The sequence below is a fragment of the Quercus robur genome, chromosome 10 (genome assembly GCF_932294415.1).
Source record: "Quercus robur chromosome 10, dhQueRobu3.1, whole genome shotgun sequence".
Lineage (NCBI taxonomy): Eukaryota > Viridiplantae > Streptophyta > Magnoliopsida > Fagales > Fagaceae > Quercus > Quercus robur.
In genome coordinates this window covers 35,349,960-35,370,536 of record NC_065543.1, presented here as the reverse complement: position 1 = coordinate 35,370,536, position 20,577 = coordinate 35,349,960, and the positions used below count along the sequence as shown (strand labels likewise).

Genomic DNA, 20,577 nt, shown 5'->3' with positions numbered 1-20,577 from the left:
GGTAGCCGATAGACCAATGGGTGGTCTGGGAATGACACCTATACCAAGATAAAGGCAGTTAAGGGGCAAAACAGCAAAAACTTATCACGGCAGGCAGTATAAAAAATGGCCTTAACTGTGTACAATGGAGGCAAAAGAGAGGAGAACGGAGGAGAACAGAGAAAAGGGGAAGAAAAACACAAGATATTAAAAAAAAAAAAAAAGTAATAAAAGGAGTGACAGATAAAAGGGAAAGCAAGAAACTTAGAGAGAGAAAAAAGGAACCAGAGAGAGAAAAAAAAGGAACTAGAGAGGGAAAACAGAGTGTGAGCAAGAGTATGATAGTAGACATGTACCAATAGGTTGTTCCTTTCTCTCCCTTTAAAAGCCTACTCTCTAGTGAGGATTAAGGAATTTGAGGAAAAACTATCTAGGCCTATTCTCTCAAAGTGGGCATTTCTATGGCAAGACGTCCTAGTGAGATTGCCCACTTTGAAAGGTGGTTCCCTTCCTAGACTTGACTCCATTGAGAACTCAAGCATAGCAGACTAATCATCCTTCCTTTTATTTTATTGATCAAACATTAATATTATTTCATTTTTTTTTATCATTGTTATTAACTCATTTCTGCTACATTTATATCATTGCATTATCTCCTCCTTTACTAAGATCATGATTTAGCTTCTTTTTTTTTTTTTTTTTTTTGGCTGACAGTAAACATATTCTTCTTATTATTGTCGTATTACACCTGCCTGCCATAACTTTTTTGTAACAGTTTCATCCGCCATGGGCATATGTCCAAGGTCTTAGAAAAGGGGTTCTAGCTCGTGCACAAACTGGCTTGGGGTGTATTGTAGTCAAGCCAGTCCTGACTCTCCTACCCAGAATCATTGGGCCATAACGTGATAGGAGACAACCCAGCCTACAGTTGCAAAAAAGGCCAACCATAGTATGCTAAAAGATTCAATGACTAAAGTTGAAAATCTACCATACTGGATGTTGGAAATATGAATGTACGCAGCGGAAAATTAACGGATCTACTTCATTCACAATTGTTAACATGTACTATTTAAGTTTCAAAATTTAGGTATAAGAGAGTGTACCTTGGTGTAGTGAATTTCAAAAACCGAAGATCAAAAGTTCTTGAAAACACTTTTACTCTTCACTCCAATACCACTTGTGTCTAAGAAGTGTGGTTTCTCAATCAGTTTGTTCTAGGAGAATGAAAGAGAGTCTTACACTAACATACACACCATTTCATGTTCTTAAAAATTCTATATGTTTCTCTCCACATAACTGATTATCTAATTGGGCTAACCTTCTGGACCTTTCCAATTGGACTTTAGTGTGTGGCTTGGAGTGGGACAAAAAATGAACAAATAAGACTCTAACTCCAATGGGCCTTGGGCTTTTCTGTCAACTCTTGACAAGTCCAAAGTTACTATTAATTATATTTAATACCACTATATAAATATAATTGCATTCTAAGCCTTATTAATAAATTATATCCCAAGATTTTATTATACATGCAACCCCTTCATAAAATATTCATAATAATACAAAGTCATGAATGTAGACTACCACTTTGTAAATTACTACATCTTAATTCTTGAGTACCCGGTTTAATCTTTTTAAGTTATTCATCATATATTTATGAAATCCAATTTCATAAATATATACTTTAGTAATTTCTTACCAAAATGGTTAGGCCTAACTCTCTGAATAACCGAACCTATTAAACTTATCTGAAGGGAATATTTTATATCTCCATTAAGAGACTATGAATTCCATCTTGAGAATATATGTTCCATTAACACTAAATGTGGCTGCCCAACATACTGAGATTTTGACCATTACATTAGTTCTCACTCCTGATATATCAAAACAACTTACACTTCGTGATCAGGTCTATTATTCTCTCAGGATTAAGAGTTCATGTAAATAGAAGTCGTGAGATTTATTATTCATTTGACAGTCGTTAGAAGAATAATAAATCTCATAGCGGTCCAGTTCAATATATCTTAACTCTTAAAACATATCAACACATCAACTAGAAGTCTCCACTTCCATGATCAAGACAAATCATCTTAGTTGATATGTTATAGTCTTCATAGATGAAATGCCAAATTTCATCACCGACTACGAACTACAATTTTGAGTTTACAAAGAACTTGTGACTTATATTTTCTGTGACTAAATCACATAAATCACATACTATGCATCTCATGGACTATATGATAATATCCAAATATTCATGTTACCATTATTTCATATAATAATAAAAACAACTTTATTAATCACAACATTAAGTCATACATAATGTCATACGTTGTATCATATAAGAGGATTTTAGAGTATTAATCCTAACACTGGAGACTTGTTTACAAAAATTTAAATGCAAAATTGTTATAGGAAATTGATCATCAATAATAATTTGGCACATTTACAACAAATCCTTTTATCTACAGTTTCAATTGGGTTGGATATGTAATGGCCCACAATATTGGAAGTCTTAAGGCCCACAATATTGGAAGTCTTAAGGTTTGTTTGGTTGGAAGAGTGGAAAAGTGGGAGGATAGAAAATATTTTAATTTCTCTCCTTTTTGTTTGGTTGGAAGTGGAAAAGTTGAGAGATGAAAAAAGTGAGTTTGTATAAATTTACTCGTATACTATTGTTAAAAAATGATAGCCAATTAAAACAAATAAATGACAAACAACCAAAAAAAAATATATCACCCAATTCATTAAAAAAAAAATCATATCCAAAAAAAAAAAATTCATGTCTAGTTAAACAAAGAAAAAAAAAAAACAAAAACAAAAACAAACAGAAGAAGAAGGCAACGCCTAGGAAATCCAAAAAAAAAAAGGAAGTAGAAGAAGAAGGCAACGCCCAACCCAAGATAGGAAAAGTAAAAAGACAAAAAAGAAAAAGAAAAAAGGGCAGCAACGTCCCCAAGACAGAACCCAAAAACAAAGCAAAAAAATGTTGTACATGGGTATTTTTGTCTATTAAATAACCTCATTTTCTCCTTTTAGTTTTCTCTCCAATTTGGAGAGAACTTTTTGGTGGGCCTAGAGAAAAAACACCTAAACCCCACCATTTATTTTCCTTCCTCTCCACCCAACCAAAAACACTCTAAAAAGTTTTCCTTTCCATTCTTTCCAAAGTTTTCCATCCACTATATTTCATCTCTAATCAAACACACACTTAGTAGAGTGGAAAAGAAAATAAACAACTCATTAATGATATTTTTAAGTAAAACTAATAATTAATATGGGGCTTTAGAAGATGGCCTAAATGGCCTACCCTAAGAGCATTCATAGCAAAGATTCTATATTTAGCTTTTAGCAACTCAAAATAATAATTTTTCTATTTTAACAACCCACTTTATAATACACCCTACAACAAAAGTTTTATATTTTTAGGAACTCATTTAAAATAATATTAATAACTTGTTAAAATAATGATAAACATTCACCACAAAAACCATCACAACACAACAACAACAGCCACTTCCACCGTTGCCCCACTAGCCACAAACCATTGTAGCAAAAAAAAAACAAAAACAAATCCACAATCCAGCCACCACAAACCTTCCTCTTCCACCTCTCAATCATAACCACAAACACAGTACAGTCACCATGACTCACCTCTCACTGAAATCAAACACACCATAACATAGCATAACCACAAACATAGCACAATCACCACAAACCTTCCTCTTCCACCTCTCCACCATCACCACAGTCACCAAATCCATGAAACCCATTATCAAAATCAACCACCACCACCACCACAACCACCTATCCATGACACTAACACCTAAAATCCACCACCACCATCACCACCACAACCACCGCCCCATGAAACCCACACCCAAAATCAACCACCAATGCCACGAACCCACATCCAAAATCAACCACTACCACCACTGCCACCAAGTCGAAGCAAAAGAACTCAAATTAAAGGAAGAATTTTTAGATAATAACAAGGAATCAGCAAAAATTTCTCAATGGCAACAAAAACTTGTCAATCATTTTTTATTCCTCCTTGCTTTCGGACATGGTCTTTGCCAATCACCACCATCTCTCGATGACGATCATGAGCACCATCACCGCTGTCTTCGACGTGTTACGACATATGTGAATCATTGTTAGGAACATATGTTGATATAAAATTGGCTAATCCTTTAACAAAATGCAATTTACTTATAATTGGGTAGATCTAGGACGTGTTTAATACTTTAAGGAACAAAGTTTCAAGTTTAAGTGTTATAGCCATGCAAGTCTGTCCAAAAATAAAGTGAAGAAGTGTTAGATTTTAAAACTCGATAGCTAACTCGACAGCTAGTATCTATCGAGGTTTAAAAAGTTGTTTCAGCCCAATACTCGACAGCTACTCTACAGATAAGGTATCTATCGAGGTTTATGAAATTTAGTTTTTCAAAACTGATTTCACTCCAATCCGTAAATAGATGTTTGAGCTTTCTTTTTCTCATAACCATAAACATATATAAGGATTGTTTTAAAAGCCGTTACAGCTAATGCAACTCAATGCAAAAGTTTTTCACAAGCATATTGTGAACCGGAGACATATGCCCTAGTTTATTTTTCTATTCAATAAGCTACTGTGTTTATACACTGTAGGGTTTTGTAACCAATGAATTTCGTGATCTTCATCGTGTCGATGAATTGAAGAACTTTGTAGCTAACATCTTTCTCAAGTTAGTGAGTAAGTCGCATACTGGGATCCGCGCATCAAATTGGTTAGTCACGTACTGGGGGCCGTGCATTAAAAGGAGAGATTGTCACTACAAAATAAATCCAATTGGGTATTGGGGTAAAGGTTCAACTGTAGGTTGGCATAAGGTACTGATATTCCTTTACTTGTAACCACTTGTTGTGATAATAGTGAATTCTTGGGAGTGGTGATCTTAAAATCACCCAGTGGGGTTTTTGCCGTGTAGGTTTTCCTTATTCGTAAACAAATCACCGTGTCAACTTTATTTTCCACTGCACATTAACTTAGTTGGTGATTTGTTTATGCTACCACGCTTATTGCATGCAAATTGAATTAATTAATTAACTTGGCTAATTAATTGGTTAATTCATTACAGGGGGTCAATACATTCTTGGCCTATCATGGCGAACTCGTCCTCATGACCTTGCCGGACTACATCGCAGCTCTGATGAGGCCTAAGATCGGAGGATTGGCTCAGCATGATGTGTTACTAAGAGAGAGAGAGAGAGAGAGAGGAGAAGTGAGACCTGACAGAGGAGAAGTGAGAGAGAAAAGAGACATGGAGAAGAGAGAGAAATAAAGAAATTAATAAAAAATTATAGCAACTTGCTACAATGAGCTGCTATCTCTCTAGCAGCCCATTGTAGAAATGAAGCAAAATATTAAAGCAGTGAGTTAAAATGACAACATTGCTAAAGAGTGTGTTTTAGTGTTTGAGTTGCTAAAATGAGTATTTAGTCATTTTAGCAACCTCATTGTGAATGCTCTAAGGGCTTGCTCTAGGAGGGGAAATCACTTAATTTCAAAGTTTATAGGGAAATTATTAATTACCCCGAAGATAAAGGAAAAAATCTTTTTACCCCCAAAATTTGTCAACAACAGTTGGTTGAATGTTTGTTGCACACCGTATGTAGCAATTATTTCTAGCAAATCTTCATAAAATCTCTCAATCCAAAAAGTAACCATCTTTTACTTTGGATGGTCCTTTAATTCAGAACGTAATACTCTAGCTTTTTTTTTTTTTTTTTTTTTTTGAGAAATAATTACAACACGCTACTAATCCCGTAGTTCGAACCCTTTCCCTCCTAGACCTCCAAGCACTTTGTAATACTCTAGCTAGAAAGGAAAGTAGTAACTCATTCTATGGCTAGAAAGGGAAATTTTGTCACCCGATCTAACTATCTAAATGAAAGATGTACCATCAAATATTGATTATCTAGTTCGGCCTCTTTGATTTGAATGAATTTCTTCTCAAAAACAAAAAACGAAAAAACAAAAACAAAAAGTATGTAGAGTAGATAGCTCAGCGTAGCCCAATTTAAAGTACAGAATGGACCGAGTTGGGGCACTTTTAAGTGGCCCAGCCCTTAAACCCAACTAACTCCGAAGCTTTTCCCCCTAATTTTGATTGTGCACACGCACGCACGCTCGGTGTAACCAAGCCACACACAGCTCGTGGAGCGTGTAGCACACGCGCCCCCAAAATATTCCCCGCCAAATTCCTTTCCCGCCATCTCTCGATTCTCAAGAACCCTAATATATAACATGTATATATATTAACAGCAACACTAACTCTTTAATTATTGCAGAGGCTCCAAAAGCCATTTCTCTATAAGACAAACAGTAATGGAAGGGAATTTTGAGGAGCAGAGCAAGCTTCCTGAGCTCAAACTCGGTAAAATTTAAGACAATAGAGAAACCCTAGCTTTTTGCTCTATCATTTCTATTTTGGGGTTTTTTTTTTTTTTTTTTTGGTAATTTTTTGGCGATTGATTTTTGTATTGTGGTGTTGTGTTGGTAGATGCTAAGCAAGCTCAAGGGTTCCTCTCATTCTTCAAGAAGCTACCCAATGTAAGTGTCTCTATTAACCCCTAGTATTCTGTTTGGTTGCCGGGAAAAAGAGGCCAAAAGAGAAGGAAATTAATTTTGGGGGTTTTATTTATTTAAATGAATAGGAAAGCTCAACTCAGATAAAGTGAAAATTTTACAGATTCTGGGGCTTTGGCTCTCTTTGGTTGCTTAGGCATTTAGAAAATGAAAAAAGAAAAGAAAAAAGAAATGGGTTATTGAAGATTAGTGGTAGTTACTTATTTGCTTGGCTATATAAACCTTTTTTTTTTTTTTTTTTTTGGGGTAACCAAAAAGAGGGTAGGTGTAAATGTTGTTTAATAATCCTAAGGAACTGTACTTATTCTACCTGTTTTAATAATTCTATTGCAGGACCCAAGGGCTGTACGGTTCTTTGATCGCAGGGTCAGTTCAAATCTGAACTTCTTTTTGTCTTGTTTTCGCAATGTTTTCTGCCTTACTGTGCTTGTTACCTTTTAATGTTGTCATATTGGTTATGTCCTTTTGCCTCTCATAATTTGGATGGACCTAAATTGAAGATTCAAAATGTCTCAACTATGTTATAGCTGCAACTTGTTTGATGTCGTTAGTGTTTGTAAAGGTTACCAGTCTAGTTTTTTATTTTTTATTTTTTATTTTTTTTCCTATTTATTTTATATTGTTTTTTGTGGCTTGTTATTGTTTGTAGGGCTTGCCATAGATTGTAAAAAAGTCACATCCTTGATTTTTTTATTTTATTTTAATGAATAAAGTAGTTTATTAGAACAAAGGAAGAGTTGGAATTCACAGGCCGTTTACCAAATGGACTCAAATAATTACACAGTGAAGTTCAAAAGATCTTTAAAAGCTACAAAGGATACAACTTGGATGTTGGCTAATGCAATTATTCAATCAAACAAGAGCCTTAACAAAGACTGCTTAATAATGTGAGTAGGAGCCTTAACAAAGACTGCTTAATAATGTGAGTAGGACATTAAACTTCATCAAATGTCCCATTGTTCCTTTCTCACATGTAGTCCACAAAACACACAGGGGAACAATCTTCCAAGCTTTTACACCCCTTTTACTTTGGATCCTTCCTTGCCAACAACTGCATTGAGCCACCGTTTCCAGCATAACCCAGAATACACCAAATAAAGAAAATACAATAGACCACAGGTCTGAAGGTGCAGGGAAATGCAGCAAAAGAGGTTCCACTGTTTACCTCATAGGTCTTGTAATCATAATGGATTGAGCACCATTATTCCTAGTAGGCTACAAACCATTGATGCCATGATCAAGTTAGTTCAATAACACCCTTTGGAAGTTTAAAATATACTATATATTGGTCCGTGGAAGCATTCTTGATGTATCTACTAGTGGTTATGAACGTTTCCTTCCTCAAAGAGATGTACATCATTGCTTGACATATTTGGGTGTTTATGGCTTACTTTGCACTGTGTTGTCTATGAATATCCACATCCAGGGGGTGGGGGGCATGTCTAAATGTTGCTCTGCTGCATGATGTCTAGCTTCTCATTTGTAGTGAAATAGTATTTCAACCATGTTCTCGGCAGTATTTTGAGGCTTATAAGTAGGCATTTTTTTGGATTACCTGGTCATATGTACCGAACATTTGGAAATTCTGCTCTCTCTCTCTCTTCTTATTGTTCTTACATTCTCATTTATTAGTGTTTGTAAATTTAATTCTTATTAAGTTCAACATAATTAGTACAGTGCCTGCTCCATATGGTCACTTTTTTTTTATTAGTAAATAATTTCATTAGAAAAATCAAAGAAGGGCTTTATGCATAAGGAAAGCGGGAAAAAAAAAAAAAAAGCAGAAGAAATTGCCCTATTGTTTTTGATTTATGGTCTATGGTGTTTACTTTATTTGGCATTCATTGGGTCATGCCGAAAACAGTGGTGGATCTGTTGGCTTGTTGGCAAGGAAAGTCCCCAGGCATCGGAATTCGGCTATTTGGATGACTGTGCCCCATTGTTTGATGTGGTGCATTTGGAGGGAGAGGAATAACCGGCATTTTGAGAACTTAGAGAGATCAGTTGCAGATCTTAATCTCTTTTTCCTTAGGACTCTTCTGGATTGGCTTACAGTGTTTGGTTTTCGTTCTTTTTCTTCAGTCCATGGTTTCATGGACTTTTGTACTTTTGGCACTTGATTTGTATTTGTCCTTGATGTATACTTCCTGTATACTCAGGTGATATCCCTCTTCTTTTTAATATATTCTTATTACTTATCAAAAAAAAAAAAAAAAAAATCTTTGGTTGCTTTATTATGGGGATTACTCTTCTGTCTAGAATTTCTCTATAACTTCTCAAATTTTTATTGTTATATGCATTATTTGGTTGCCTATTTTATACATGTTTGTGTAAATCATTCAGGACTATTATACTGCTCATGGTGAAAATGCAACTTTTATTGCAAAGACCTACTATCACACTACTACTGCTTTACGACAATTGGGCAGCGGATCCGATTCCCTTTCAAGTGTAAGTGTTAGCAAAAGCATGTTTGAAACAATTGCCCGTGATCTTCTCCTGGAGAGAACAGACCACACTCTTGAGCTCTATGAGGGCAGTGGTTCAAACTGGAGACTGGTGAAAAGTGGAACTCCTGGAAATCTTGGCAGTTTTGAAGATGTTTTGTTTGCCAACAATGAGATGCAGGATTCCCCTGTTGTTGTCGCACTATCACCCTACTTCCGTGAAAATGGGTGCACTATAGGGTTAAGTTACATTGATTTAACAAAGAGAGTACTTGGGTTGGCCGAATTTCTTGATGATAGCCACTTTACAAATACGGAGTCAACTTTGGTTGCTCTTGGTTGTAAGGAATGCCTTCTGCCTATTGAGAGTGGCAAATCCAAGGAAAGTAGGAACTTACATGATGCTTTGACTAGATGTGGAGTGATGTTAACTGAGAGGAAGAAAACTGAGTTCAAAACAAGGGACTTAGTTGAGGATCTTGGTAGGCTTGTCAAAGGCTCTAAAGAGCCTGTTCGTGACTTAGTTTCTGCCTTTGAATTTGCACCTGGTGCTTTGGGGGCATTACTGTCTTATGCTGAATTACTAGCAGATGAGAGCAATTATGGAAATTATACCATCTGTCGGTACAATCTTGACAGTTACATGAGGCTAGATTCTACTGCAATGAGGGCACTGAATGTCATGGAAAGCAAAACAGATGCAAACAAAAATTTCAGTTTGTTTGGTCTCATGAATAGAACTTGTACTGCTGGAATGGGAAAACGATTATTGCACATGTGGCTAAAGCAGCCTTTACTGGATGTAAAGGAAATTAACTCCAGGCTGGATTTGGTACAAGCATTTGTGGAGGATACTGCTCTTCGCCAAGATCTGAGGCAGCACCTGAAAAGAATATCAGATATTGAGCGACTGATGCACAATCTTGAGAAGAAAAGAGTTGGTTTGCAGCATATTGTAAAACTTTACCAGGTAAATTCCAGTTTATCGTCATTATTTGGTAGGGTTTAGTAGTGTCCTGGTGTTGTTGGGTTGGTATAGCTAATTTTTCCAGCAGCAAGCAAAAACTATTCTTTTTCCCTCCTTTTGAACTGACAAGATATTGTTCACCAACAACCCATTAGTTGGTTGCTGACTAATAATGTCAACTGGCACTTTTTTCTTTAATCTATTAATTTCTTTTGTTAAGAATGATATATGGGATCTGTAGCAATGGAAATTCAGCCTATGTTGAAATTGTAGTGGTAATTGGTCTTTAGGGAAGTAATTTTGGTGATCTGGATGTGTTTTCCTTTGTTCAATGGGTTGCATATTATGAAGTGATTTGTTTTGCATATTATTGGCATTAAGCTTACCATGATGGCTTCTTGAAGTGGTATTAGATGCAGCTTACACGCTTTTCTTTAAAATCAGTCATGTTTATGTTTTCTTATTTGATAAGTCAGTTACATGTTTATGTTACAAGTAGATATCTTGCAATTTAAAGTTCCTCTTTATAATTTGCCTCACATCTTCTGGATGCAGTCAAGTATAAGACTTCCCTACATTAAAAGTGCCCTGGATAATTATGATGGACAGTTTTCCTCACTGATCAAGGACAGGTATTTGGATCCGCTTGAGTTCTGGACTGATGATGATCACCTGAATAAGTTCATTGGTCTTGTAGAAACTTCTGTCGACCTTGATCAACTTGAGAATGGGGAATACATGATTTCTTCTAGTTATGATCCTGCACTGTCTGCACTGAAAGATGAACAAGAGTCATTGGAGCGCCAAATACATAATTTGCATAAACAAACTGCTAATGATCTTGATCTGCCTGTAGATAAGGCCTTAAAGTTAGATAAGGGCACGCAGTTTGGACATGTTTTTAGAATTACAAAGAAGGAGGAGCCAAAAATAAGGAAAAAGCTCACCACTCAATTTATTGTCCTTGAAACTCGAAAGGATGGAGTTAAGTTTACCAATACAAAGCTTAAAAAATTAGGTGACCAATATCAAAAGATACTTGAGGAGTATAAGAACTGTCAAAAAGAGCTGGTTAACCGAGTAGTTCAAACTGCAGCAACATTCTGTGAGGTAGTTAAACTTAGTTATTTCTTGTTTCTTATTCCCAGCTCTTTTTTCTAGATTGAAGAAGGTTTTGCTCTACAGGTGTTTGGGTCTTTAGCTGGGTTGCTTTCCGAGTTGGATGTCTTACTTAGTTTTGCTGATTTGGCTTCTAGTTGTCCCACTCCCTACACAAGACCAGACATCACTCCAGCGGTAATTAGACACTAGTTATTTGCTGCTTTTGGTTTCTCTGATTAGTAATGATTTTTTTTTTATTCTCTTTTAGAAAAGTTCACTTACTGTAAAATTATTGTCAAATTGGCTATGATAGGATGAGGGAGATATTATATTAGAAGGGAGTAGACACCCTTGTGTGGAGGCTCAAGACTGGGTTAATTTTATCCCAAATGATTGTAAACTTGTGAGTATTTATAAGCTACTCTATAAAATTGTTTTTTCTCCACTCTTGAAAGTTGAAATGGAATGGTTTTTTTTTGGGGGGGGGGGTTTCCTTGCAAATCAGGTCAGGGGGAAAAGTTGGTTCCAGATCATTACCGGGCCTAACATGGGTGGAAAATCCACATTTATTCGACAGGTTTGATTGATTATTCAATTACATGCTTCTTCACTATTAGATGCTAGAGAGTAAATAACTGCCATGTGTTGCTCCTGTACATGTAACTACAAGATACTATTTATGTATTTCATTCTTTTGATTTGTTGGAATGAACACCAATTTAGGAACTGGTCACCTTGTTGCATCTAATTTTGTGATTTGAACACAGTAAACTTCACTATCTATTCTAGTTACTGACACCTGTTGTACTTTCTCATTGTATGGGAATCCGGCGAACTCTGCAATTACTAGTTAAGATTTGTATGGGTTTGATTATATGTCTATATATAATGTGCTTGCAGGTCGGTGTGAATATTCTGATGGCACAAGTTGGTTCTTTTGTTCCATGTGACAAAGCTAGCATTTCTGTACGTGACTGCATTTTTGCTCGTGTGGGTGCTGGTGACTGCCAAGTGAGTTCAGCAACAATTTCTCATTTGACTCCTGAAGATTGACCTTAGTATATATTAAATTGATTCCACTAGGATCATATTTCATGCTATTTTTTACTACTGATCTGCTACGCAGTTCTTATTTCTTAAGAGTTTTATCTACCACTACATAATTTTTGCTGGTGTAGGTTTCACTAATGAAACACATAAAATGGAGTACTTTTTAAAGCTTTCTATCATTCTTTTGTTTCTATATTATTTTTCATCAGTCGTAGGGCTTTGTGCTGAATTCAGATAAATGAGGCAGCAGCACTGGTACTGATGCAGGACAATACCAAAACTTGATGAAACATGAAAATTGAAGAACAGAAAAATAAAAATAACCTAGGAATTAGCACATAGGGTTCCTTAGAATCAGCACCAATTGGGTTAGAACTTAGAAAATGTAGGAATCAGCACCGTGCCATTAGAAAAAGTTCCAGGCGAAATTTTGTTTATCATAAACTTGTCTCTATAGGAGTACAATGGTGTGCTTTTATAGACTATCAAAAGTAAACCCTAATTCTAATAGACTTGGAAAATTCCATTATCGAATTATAATAATACCCTTGAATCTTGGAAATTAAATACTACTCCCTCCGTCCCATATTAGGCCTGTTTAGAAAATCCAACTCTTTAAGAGAACATCATTTAATGGATTGTCTTTTACACAAAAAGATACAAGTTTCCAAAACTAACCTCGTTGATTTAAATTTTAATGAAAGAGGGGGTATTGACTTTTTAAATAAAGGCCTAAAGGGTGTGTTAGGAAATTACTTTTTTGACTTTTCAAAGAGGACTTTATTTTGGGATATCCCAAAATGGAATTGAAGACTAACAATTTGGGATGTAGGAGTAATAACCTAATTAACTTATAAGAATAAAAATAAAATGCAAAGGACTAATAGTAAAAAAAATACCTTTTAAAAAATTTAAAATAAACTTGTCTTTGTGCTCCCCATATCAGCTACAACTTTGGAAACACTGAATAACTTTGCACACACAAACTAGTCAGCCAAGCCTCTGAGTCATGCATGGAAGGGCCTGGACAAACAAATTTTTACATTTCCTCTTTTACTCTTAAATTTTAACACTTGACACAATCTGCATAGGGTTTTAGATTAAATGTAACGAATTCTGCTAATTTTATAGAATAATGTATTTCAGATGTCTTTTATTGACTTTACAGTGCTGTTTATAACACTACCACCTAAAAGGACAAAAGAAAAAATAATTAAAGCATATAGAAAGTTCAAAAGGAGCTAAATTCATGATTTAGTTTTAACATTCATACTCGTATAATTAGGTGCTGCTTTAATAGCAAAATCAGTTAAATAGGGACTTGATTCACTATTAAGTGACAACAACAGCGTGTCCAATCTAGGAATTATATATATAAAATTGTGTTGATCAAAAGATTTTTAAAAAAGCTGCTAACTGTTTGGGGTGGGGTCATCCATATGCAAGATTTTTCTATTTTATAATGAATTGAAGACATTAATTTGAAGCCTTTAATAGGGGACTAATACCAGTTAGTCCCCTCCTTGGTTGTTTATAAAAGTATCCACTACTTAGTTATTTTATAAAATTTTCAAAATACTGACAACATTAAAACAATTTCAAAATATGTTTATCAGAAATATTAATTTATTTTAACGTTGCATGAAATGAAAGCTTTCTTGGATTTAAATAAATGTGGTTTATGTGCCTATCCCAAACACACCCCACTAAATTTATGAAATGAGGCTATGTAAATTTGATTTATTTGACGCATAGGTTGATCCAAACTTATTTTAGGAGGATAGGCTGGTTTGGCCAATATGTTTGTATGTTTAGAGCAGTAACTCTGATGTTATCAGTTTATTGCATGATACATTTCTAAGCATTTAGATATTAGGGGAGAAGTTTTTCAGGTTATATGATACAATTATTTTTTAGACATTTTACATTCCTACACTAATTCACCAGTAATGAGCATCTTGTGTTTTCCATGCTACACATCTGTTATACAATTTCTGAACTGATTTCTTTCATGGCAGAAGAAGATAATTTTTTATTTCCTTGTTGTCGAAGTTAAATTGTGTTATTTTTCTTTTTAGTTACGTGGAGTTTCTACCTTTATGCAAGAAATGCTTGAAACGGCATCCATATTGAAGGGAGCTACAGATAGGTCACTGATAATTATTGATGAGTTGGGGCGCGGGACATCAACTTATGACGGATTTGGTTGGTATCATTATAGAACCTTTAGAATAGCTTCCCACTTGATCATCTCTCTCTCTCTCTCTCTCTCTCTCTCTCTCTCTCATATTATAATTTATAGTTGTGAGAACATTCAAAATAAGATTGAATAGTCGGCTTATACTTCTCTTTTAGCTTCATGCATTATTTAAAAACTAGTAAGTTACGATGCACGGATAATGTTGTATATGTATTGTAGCATAATTATAACAGAACTTTATTTGTAATGAGTTCATCATAAAAAACAACAATTATAAATTTCACACACATATCCATTATAATTATTCAATTGAAGTAATGAGAAATAAAAATAAAAATAAAACTTTGGAGGAAATTTATAGAATAAATTAAAGTTGATATGGAATGTGTCTTTCTCTTTCTCTTTAATTCTACAACAAAATACACATCCCAATCACACACAATCAATCACATATTTTTCAAAACCCACAAATCCACAGCATTGTCACTCAAATATAAAATGCAAGCCCCCCTTAGTTGTAGCCAACTCATATGGGTGAGAATTAGATGAAACAACAATGTTAGAGCTAGGTAGGTGTCGTCGAAAAATTAAAGGTAAATGGCATCATTTTTTGTCTATGTGTATTTAACATAGGATGGCATGAAGGGCTATGGGTAGGTATATATAAAGGGGTAGAAGTGCAAGAGGTGAAAATTCTGAATTAAAATGCAAAGAGTTTTGTGTGTATGTGTGAAGGATGAAAAGTCTTCATACATTGAACCAAAAAATACAAAGAATATTTATTTTTTAATTAGAAAAGTCTTGAAACATTGAACGAAATGAAACAAAAAGTCAATATTTAATTTGTTCCTATCTCTAACGTGGCACTTGAAAATATTTCAATTCTCTTTGCGTAGAATGCGCCACTTGGCAGAATTTCATGCTTTCTCACATGAATTCTCTGCTTTTATGTATATATATTGTTTTGATTGCTGCATATTGACTGCAAATTATCTTCACTTATCCAAAAACAGAAAAATATAGACTGCAAAATCAAAAAAGCAGATAAATTGATGGCACTATACATAATTTTTTTCTATGGTCAAGCCACTTTTGGCACAATACATATACATGTAGCCAACCTGATGTAGGTGGCGTAAGTCTCAGTTGATTTGGGCCAAGTGTTCATTGTTGGTGATAAGCGAATTGAACCCAAACTATCAGCCTAGCTCTGTAGATACCCTGCAAATTTTACAATGGCCCAAACACTGGCACCCAAGCATGATTTTACAAAAATCAATTTAACCTAGCTTTACCTGCCTTGGGCTAGGGCAAGAGAGTAAATTTCTTAGTTTTATCAGAGTTGAGTACCTTGGATTGATGTTTTCTAGATTTTATTAAATCATGGCCAAAGCCATGGTTGCACCAACCTCACCCTAGTAAATATCATATAATGTCTGACCGACTAATTCATGTGTATTATTGAAACACTGAATATCACATCGTGGAACATGTGGTACAATGGTAGTCATACAAACTGAGATGCATGAACAGGCCAAACTAACCATGGATTACTGAGATGCATGAACATGTGGTACAGTGGTAGTCATGCACATTTTGAAGCACTAATGGATTACTGCTTTACATGAGCTTTGGGAGATGTTAGTCCTGAGAACTATGAATCAGACCTTTTAAAATTTAATATTTGATGTGTGGGTTGAATATTAATTTTAAGTCACATAGAACTTTTTTGCATGTTGGTCTGTGTTATCTGTTCATATTAGTTGAAGTTATGTTCAATAATAACAATATTACTTCAATTCCGAGTTCTTGGTTCCTTTGATAGTATGGATTTTAGTAATGGAATGATTAATTTATAATTTATTGATTGATTGTATAATTAACCATAAATTGCTTTTATTTTAATCGTGCTTCATTTATGGGCTCAATTAATGTCTTATCAAGTCATCCTTTGGTGTTCAGGTCTAGCTTGGGCCATCTGTGAGCACCTTGTTGAGGTGATCAAAGCACCTGCATTGTTTGCAACCCACTTTCATGAACTGACTGCATTAGCTCGTGAAACTCCTAATCATGAGCCCCATGAGAAGCAAACTGTTGGTGTGGCAAACTATCATGTTAGCGCACACATTGACTCAGCAAGTCGCAAGTTGACTATGCTGTATAAGGTAGATGCATGCTCCAAAAATATTTGGTTATTTACAGTACTATTTTCCAGTGTCATCACGAATCCAACCATAGTTGGTCGGCTTACTTCTCTTTAACCTTTAATGTGCTAATTTTTTTGGATTGATAAGTAGCAAGTAGGTGGCTTCCAAAAACCAAGAAAATAAGGAAGTCAGGGAAAGAGAGTTTCTAATTTAATGAAGAATTGTGTGCTGAAAGTGATGCAGGACAACCTAGGCTTCCCACCTAGATTAATCCCACAGTAAACCTTAGGCTTCACCACCTAAGGTTGTTTGAATTCAACATCAAACGCAATGCAAACTTTGCATGAATAATCACTGAATAATATTAATAATCGTATAATAGTTTGATTACAAAATAAATCATCTAGAGCTTCCAGGAATCTCAAGAAAAAGATAAACATCCTAAAACAAATCCTAATCGAACTCAAATACTAATCCAAACTAATCCAAATACTAAACAAATCCTTATCTAAGGATATGAAATTCCATCCCCATCATAACTCAAACTAAATAAATAAAAACCTTAAAATCTAAAATTATTCAATGAAAATCCAAAATAAAATATTTAAGTAGTTTCTGGTTATGCTCCTGCTTCAGAAAGGAACTGTTAATGACTGGGTTTCTAATGAATGTATCATACAACTATCATTGCCAATACTTGTCTATCAATTAATCCAGGTTCCTGTATTTTGTTTCTAAAAGTCAACTGATCAGTGCCCTTGCAAAACTTTCTACAGAGTTTAGTTTTATGCTTCTATTATGCAGTTCAACTGGACAAATTCATTAAAAAGAAAGATAAAAAATAGTTCTTTTGCCTTTTTCTGTATTGCAATTTAAGCTATGACCAAATTTCTAGTTAGTGATGGTAGCCATGAGTTACCCCTATGAATTTTACAATCACCTTAAAAAGAATATAAAATTTGCCACCTGTCTTTTATTTTATAAGACTGTTAAGTGTGTAGTGATCTGGTGGGTTAGCATTGAATTGGCGAGGAGGACAAAATATGCGGAACAATGATTGTCAAAGATATTCTTAAATTCACTTCAGATATTTTCTGTTGAAAAGTCAATACTCATTATATCTCGCTTCAAGCTATTTTTGCTTAATCTTTTCCCACTATTATCTGGCATTTCCAATCTCAATTTTTTAATGTGCTTTGCATATTTACACTTTACATCATAAGGTCTAAAATATCAGTATAAAGTAGTTGTTTGGTTTCATGGAGAAGACTGTCCACAGATTTTGCAGAAATGTGTAAAGAAATTGTTACACTTTTTAAGAAGATTGAAGACTTATAATTCCATTGTTTTCCTAATTACTCTAAGATGTTTGCTTCTATCCAACTTGCTTAGAACGTTAGTGTTTGTATATTTTTGAGAAAAATTGTATGCACTTCTGACTTCATATTTGATCATATACTCCAGGTCGAGCCAGGGGCTTGCGATCAAAGTTTTGGTATTCATGTAGCAGAATTTGCAAACTTTCCTGAAAGCGTGGTTACCCTTGCTAGAGAAAAGGCCGCTGAATTGGAAGATTTCTCACCTACTGCAACCATTACGAATGACGCCCAAAAAGAGGTGCAATCTGTTTTAATCTTTCAGTGTTTGGCAAGGCAATAATCTTTCAAATTGGGTTGTTTTCAACCCTGGTTCTTGATCATGAAATGATGAACTATAAATGCATTACAATTATGAGTATAATCCAGGCCATGCTACATTAGATGATTTATTGATTATATGCTCTAAAGTTGCAATTATAGAAGTTTTACATGCCATTCTATTTTCTGAATCCAAGTACCATACCACTTAGGTGGTGCACTTATCACGATACACTTACTGCACAAAGAATATAAAGACTTAGTGTCCTGCTAACACAAGAGACTGTGTCCTATTAAACCAGTCTTGGAGAGATATTTTGTCAAGTTTGGTTGCTTTTGATAATGCACATTGGAGGGACAATTATGATACGAAAACTAGTCACCATTTCAGTTATGTTAAAAAATAATGGTGTTTTAGGAACTCTAGGATATATATAAATGCAATGACAGCTGTTATTAAATTAGTCAACTTTTTTATAAGAAATTTTGGTTTGGTAAACTGAGATTATAAATGTGATATTCCTATTACATTTTCAATGTAATAGATGTAGCCTCAAAAGAAAATTTCTTGTTCTGTTAGATATATAGGTTGCTTGTCAAAATTGATTAGTAGTAATAAAAAGAATGATTCAGGAGCGTATAGGCATTGTAAGTTGAGTTGTGGGGAAAGTATGTACACCATGTAAAGCATGGTTTTCTGAATTTGGAAGCCAGCTCAAACGAATAACACATAAAAATTGCTCAAAAAAGAACAGTAACATGTGGTGCTACACAATCTGACAAGCTACATGTTTCTATCTTCTTTTGCTCTTTTGATACTACATTGTTAGCTGAAACCAAAAGATTCAATTTGGTTAGCATAGCCATTTATGATGTCTGTTATATCTATAAAAATAATAATAATAATAACCAAAAAAAATAAAAGAGCTAACAATATCCAGAACATGTACCAAAAAAAGTAAATGATGCCATGTTATTGTAAAGCATGTTACTAGGTTGGAACTCTCTCTTCCACTTCCCTTTCTGATTATGTTATTATGATCCACAGGTAGGATCCAAGCGAAAGAGAGAGTGTGATCAGGATGACATGTCTAGAGGTGCTGCCCGGGCTCACCAGTTTCTGAAGGAGTTTTCTGATTTGCCGTTAGACAAAATGGACTTGAAACAGGCTCTGCAACAAGTAAACAACTTGAAGGATGAGTTACAGAAGGATGCAGTAAACTGTAGCTGGCTCCAGCAATTCTTCTAGACGGCCTTAGAGTGGAGGTAGCTTGTGTTTTGGAATGTGTATAGCTCGTTGCTGTAAATATGATGCCTTCCATTTAATTTTTGGTTACCCCCCCCCCCCCCCACTCCTCTTGCAGCAGGGAAATCTGAAATGAAAATGCAGGCACTCAGGAAATGGTGTTACTGAGCCTGGCTGTGTTTTCTTTCCTCTTCTTCTTCTTCTTCTTTTTTTTTTTATTTTTTTATTTTTATTTTTTTTAATTTAATTATTTGGGTTTTTCCCCCCTTCCATTTTGCTCTGGGGGTTGGTGCTTGAAACTTTTGAAGCCACGGATGTAGTTTTGCCAAGTCTACAAGAAAACAATCAGATATGTATATCTGCCTGGCTTCTTATGCCCCTGGTTTGCTTTGCTTTGTTACTTTTTATGCAGTAGGCAAAATTGAGCATTCTATAGAGGGAAAATTTTAAGTACAATTCGATAGATCCTTTTGTGTTTATGGCTTCTTTTTAACATTAGCTCGTAATAAAGCTTAAGCTTTGCTCTCAAAACTGGGTTGGAATCTTCTTGCTATTCTAGACAGAGTGGATCAAGGTCGTGAAATCTAAATATTTTAGATGCAGGGACTCTTTTAGAGTATTGTGAGTGTCCCAAAATTTTCACGAAGAGGGTGTCTCAAAATAAGGGAGTCGTCACTTGGTTTTAGTTTTATGGTTTAAGTATCAAATTTAACTTCATTTTATTGTCTTAGCCAAGCTTCTTGGTTTTGGGTTATGATGCAAGAGTGGGAAGGTGTTAAACATTTAGATTGGCTTTTTGAAAAAGCATTCAATGCTCTATAAGCAATTCTCTCCTCACATGAATGGAAATTAACAAGACCTACTATTGAGTTAGAGGAAGCATTGCTACTTGAATAGTTACTTCGCAATTTTTGCTTTTCCAAGCTCGTTTGAAGGTTTAATTGCACATTTAGTACCCATTTGGATATTGAGTCTGCGTTTCATATCCAGCGTTTCATGCTCTTTTTCTTCTTCTTTTTTTTCTTGAAAAGAGTAGATTATGCTTTTTCAGTGGGTTCTGTGCATTGTTATGGGATCCGTAAATATTTTATTTAGTAATTTTTTCATTAAAAATGAGTTTTATGGTACTATTTACTTATTTAAAAATTATTTTACTACAATATTTTCAGTTTTTA

The 20,577-nt window shown here is 34.8% G+C and overlaps 1 protein-coding gene across 3 annotated transcripts; it reads left to right on the top strand.

The window, feature by feature from the left end:
- The first annotated feature begins 6,140 nt into the window (after positions 1–6,140).
- On the top strand, positions 6,141–19,865 carry LOC126701602 (DNA mismatch repair protein MSH2). Of its 3 annotated transcripts, XM_050399816.1 has the most exons (13): positions 6,145–6,395; positions 6,522–6,571; positions 6,941–6,973; positions 8,951–10,024; positions 10,577–11,131; positions 11,207–11,317; positions 11,436–11,525; positions 11,628–11,699; positions 12,023–12,133; positions 14,251–14,377; positions 16,335–16,537; positions 17,984–18,136; positions 19,205–19,865. In XM_050399816.1, exons 1-13 carry the CDS (start codon positions 6,347–6,349, stop codon positions 19,403–19,405), a joined length of 2,829 nt encoding a protein of 942 aa, XP_050255773.1. In that variant the 5' UTR covers positions 6,145–6,346; the 3' UTR covers positions 19,406–19,865. The 3 variants fall into 3 exon arrangements, with proteins under 3 accessions (XP_050255775.1, XP_050255774.1, XP_050255773.1); XM_050399817.1 differs by lacking the exon at positions 11,628–11,699 and having other exon boundaries at positions 6,144–6,395; XM_050399818.1 differs by lacking the exons at positions 17,984–18,136; positions 19,205–19,865 and having other exon boundaries at positions 6,141–6,395; positions 14,251–14,381; positions 16,335–16,503.
- Positions 19,866–20,577: the final 712 nt, after the last annotated feature.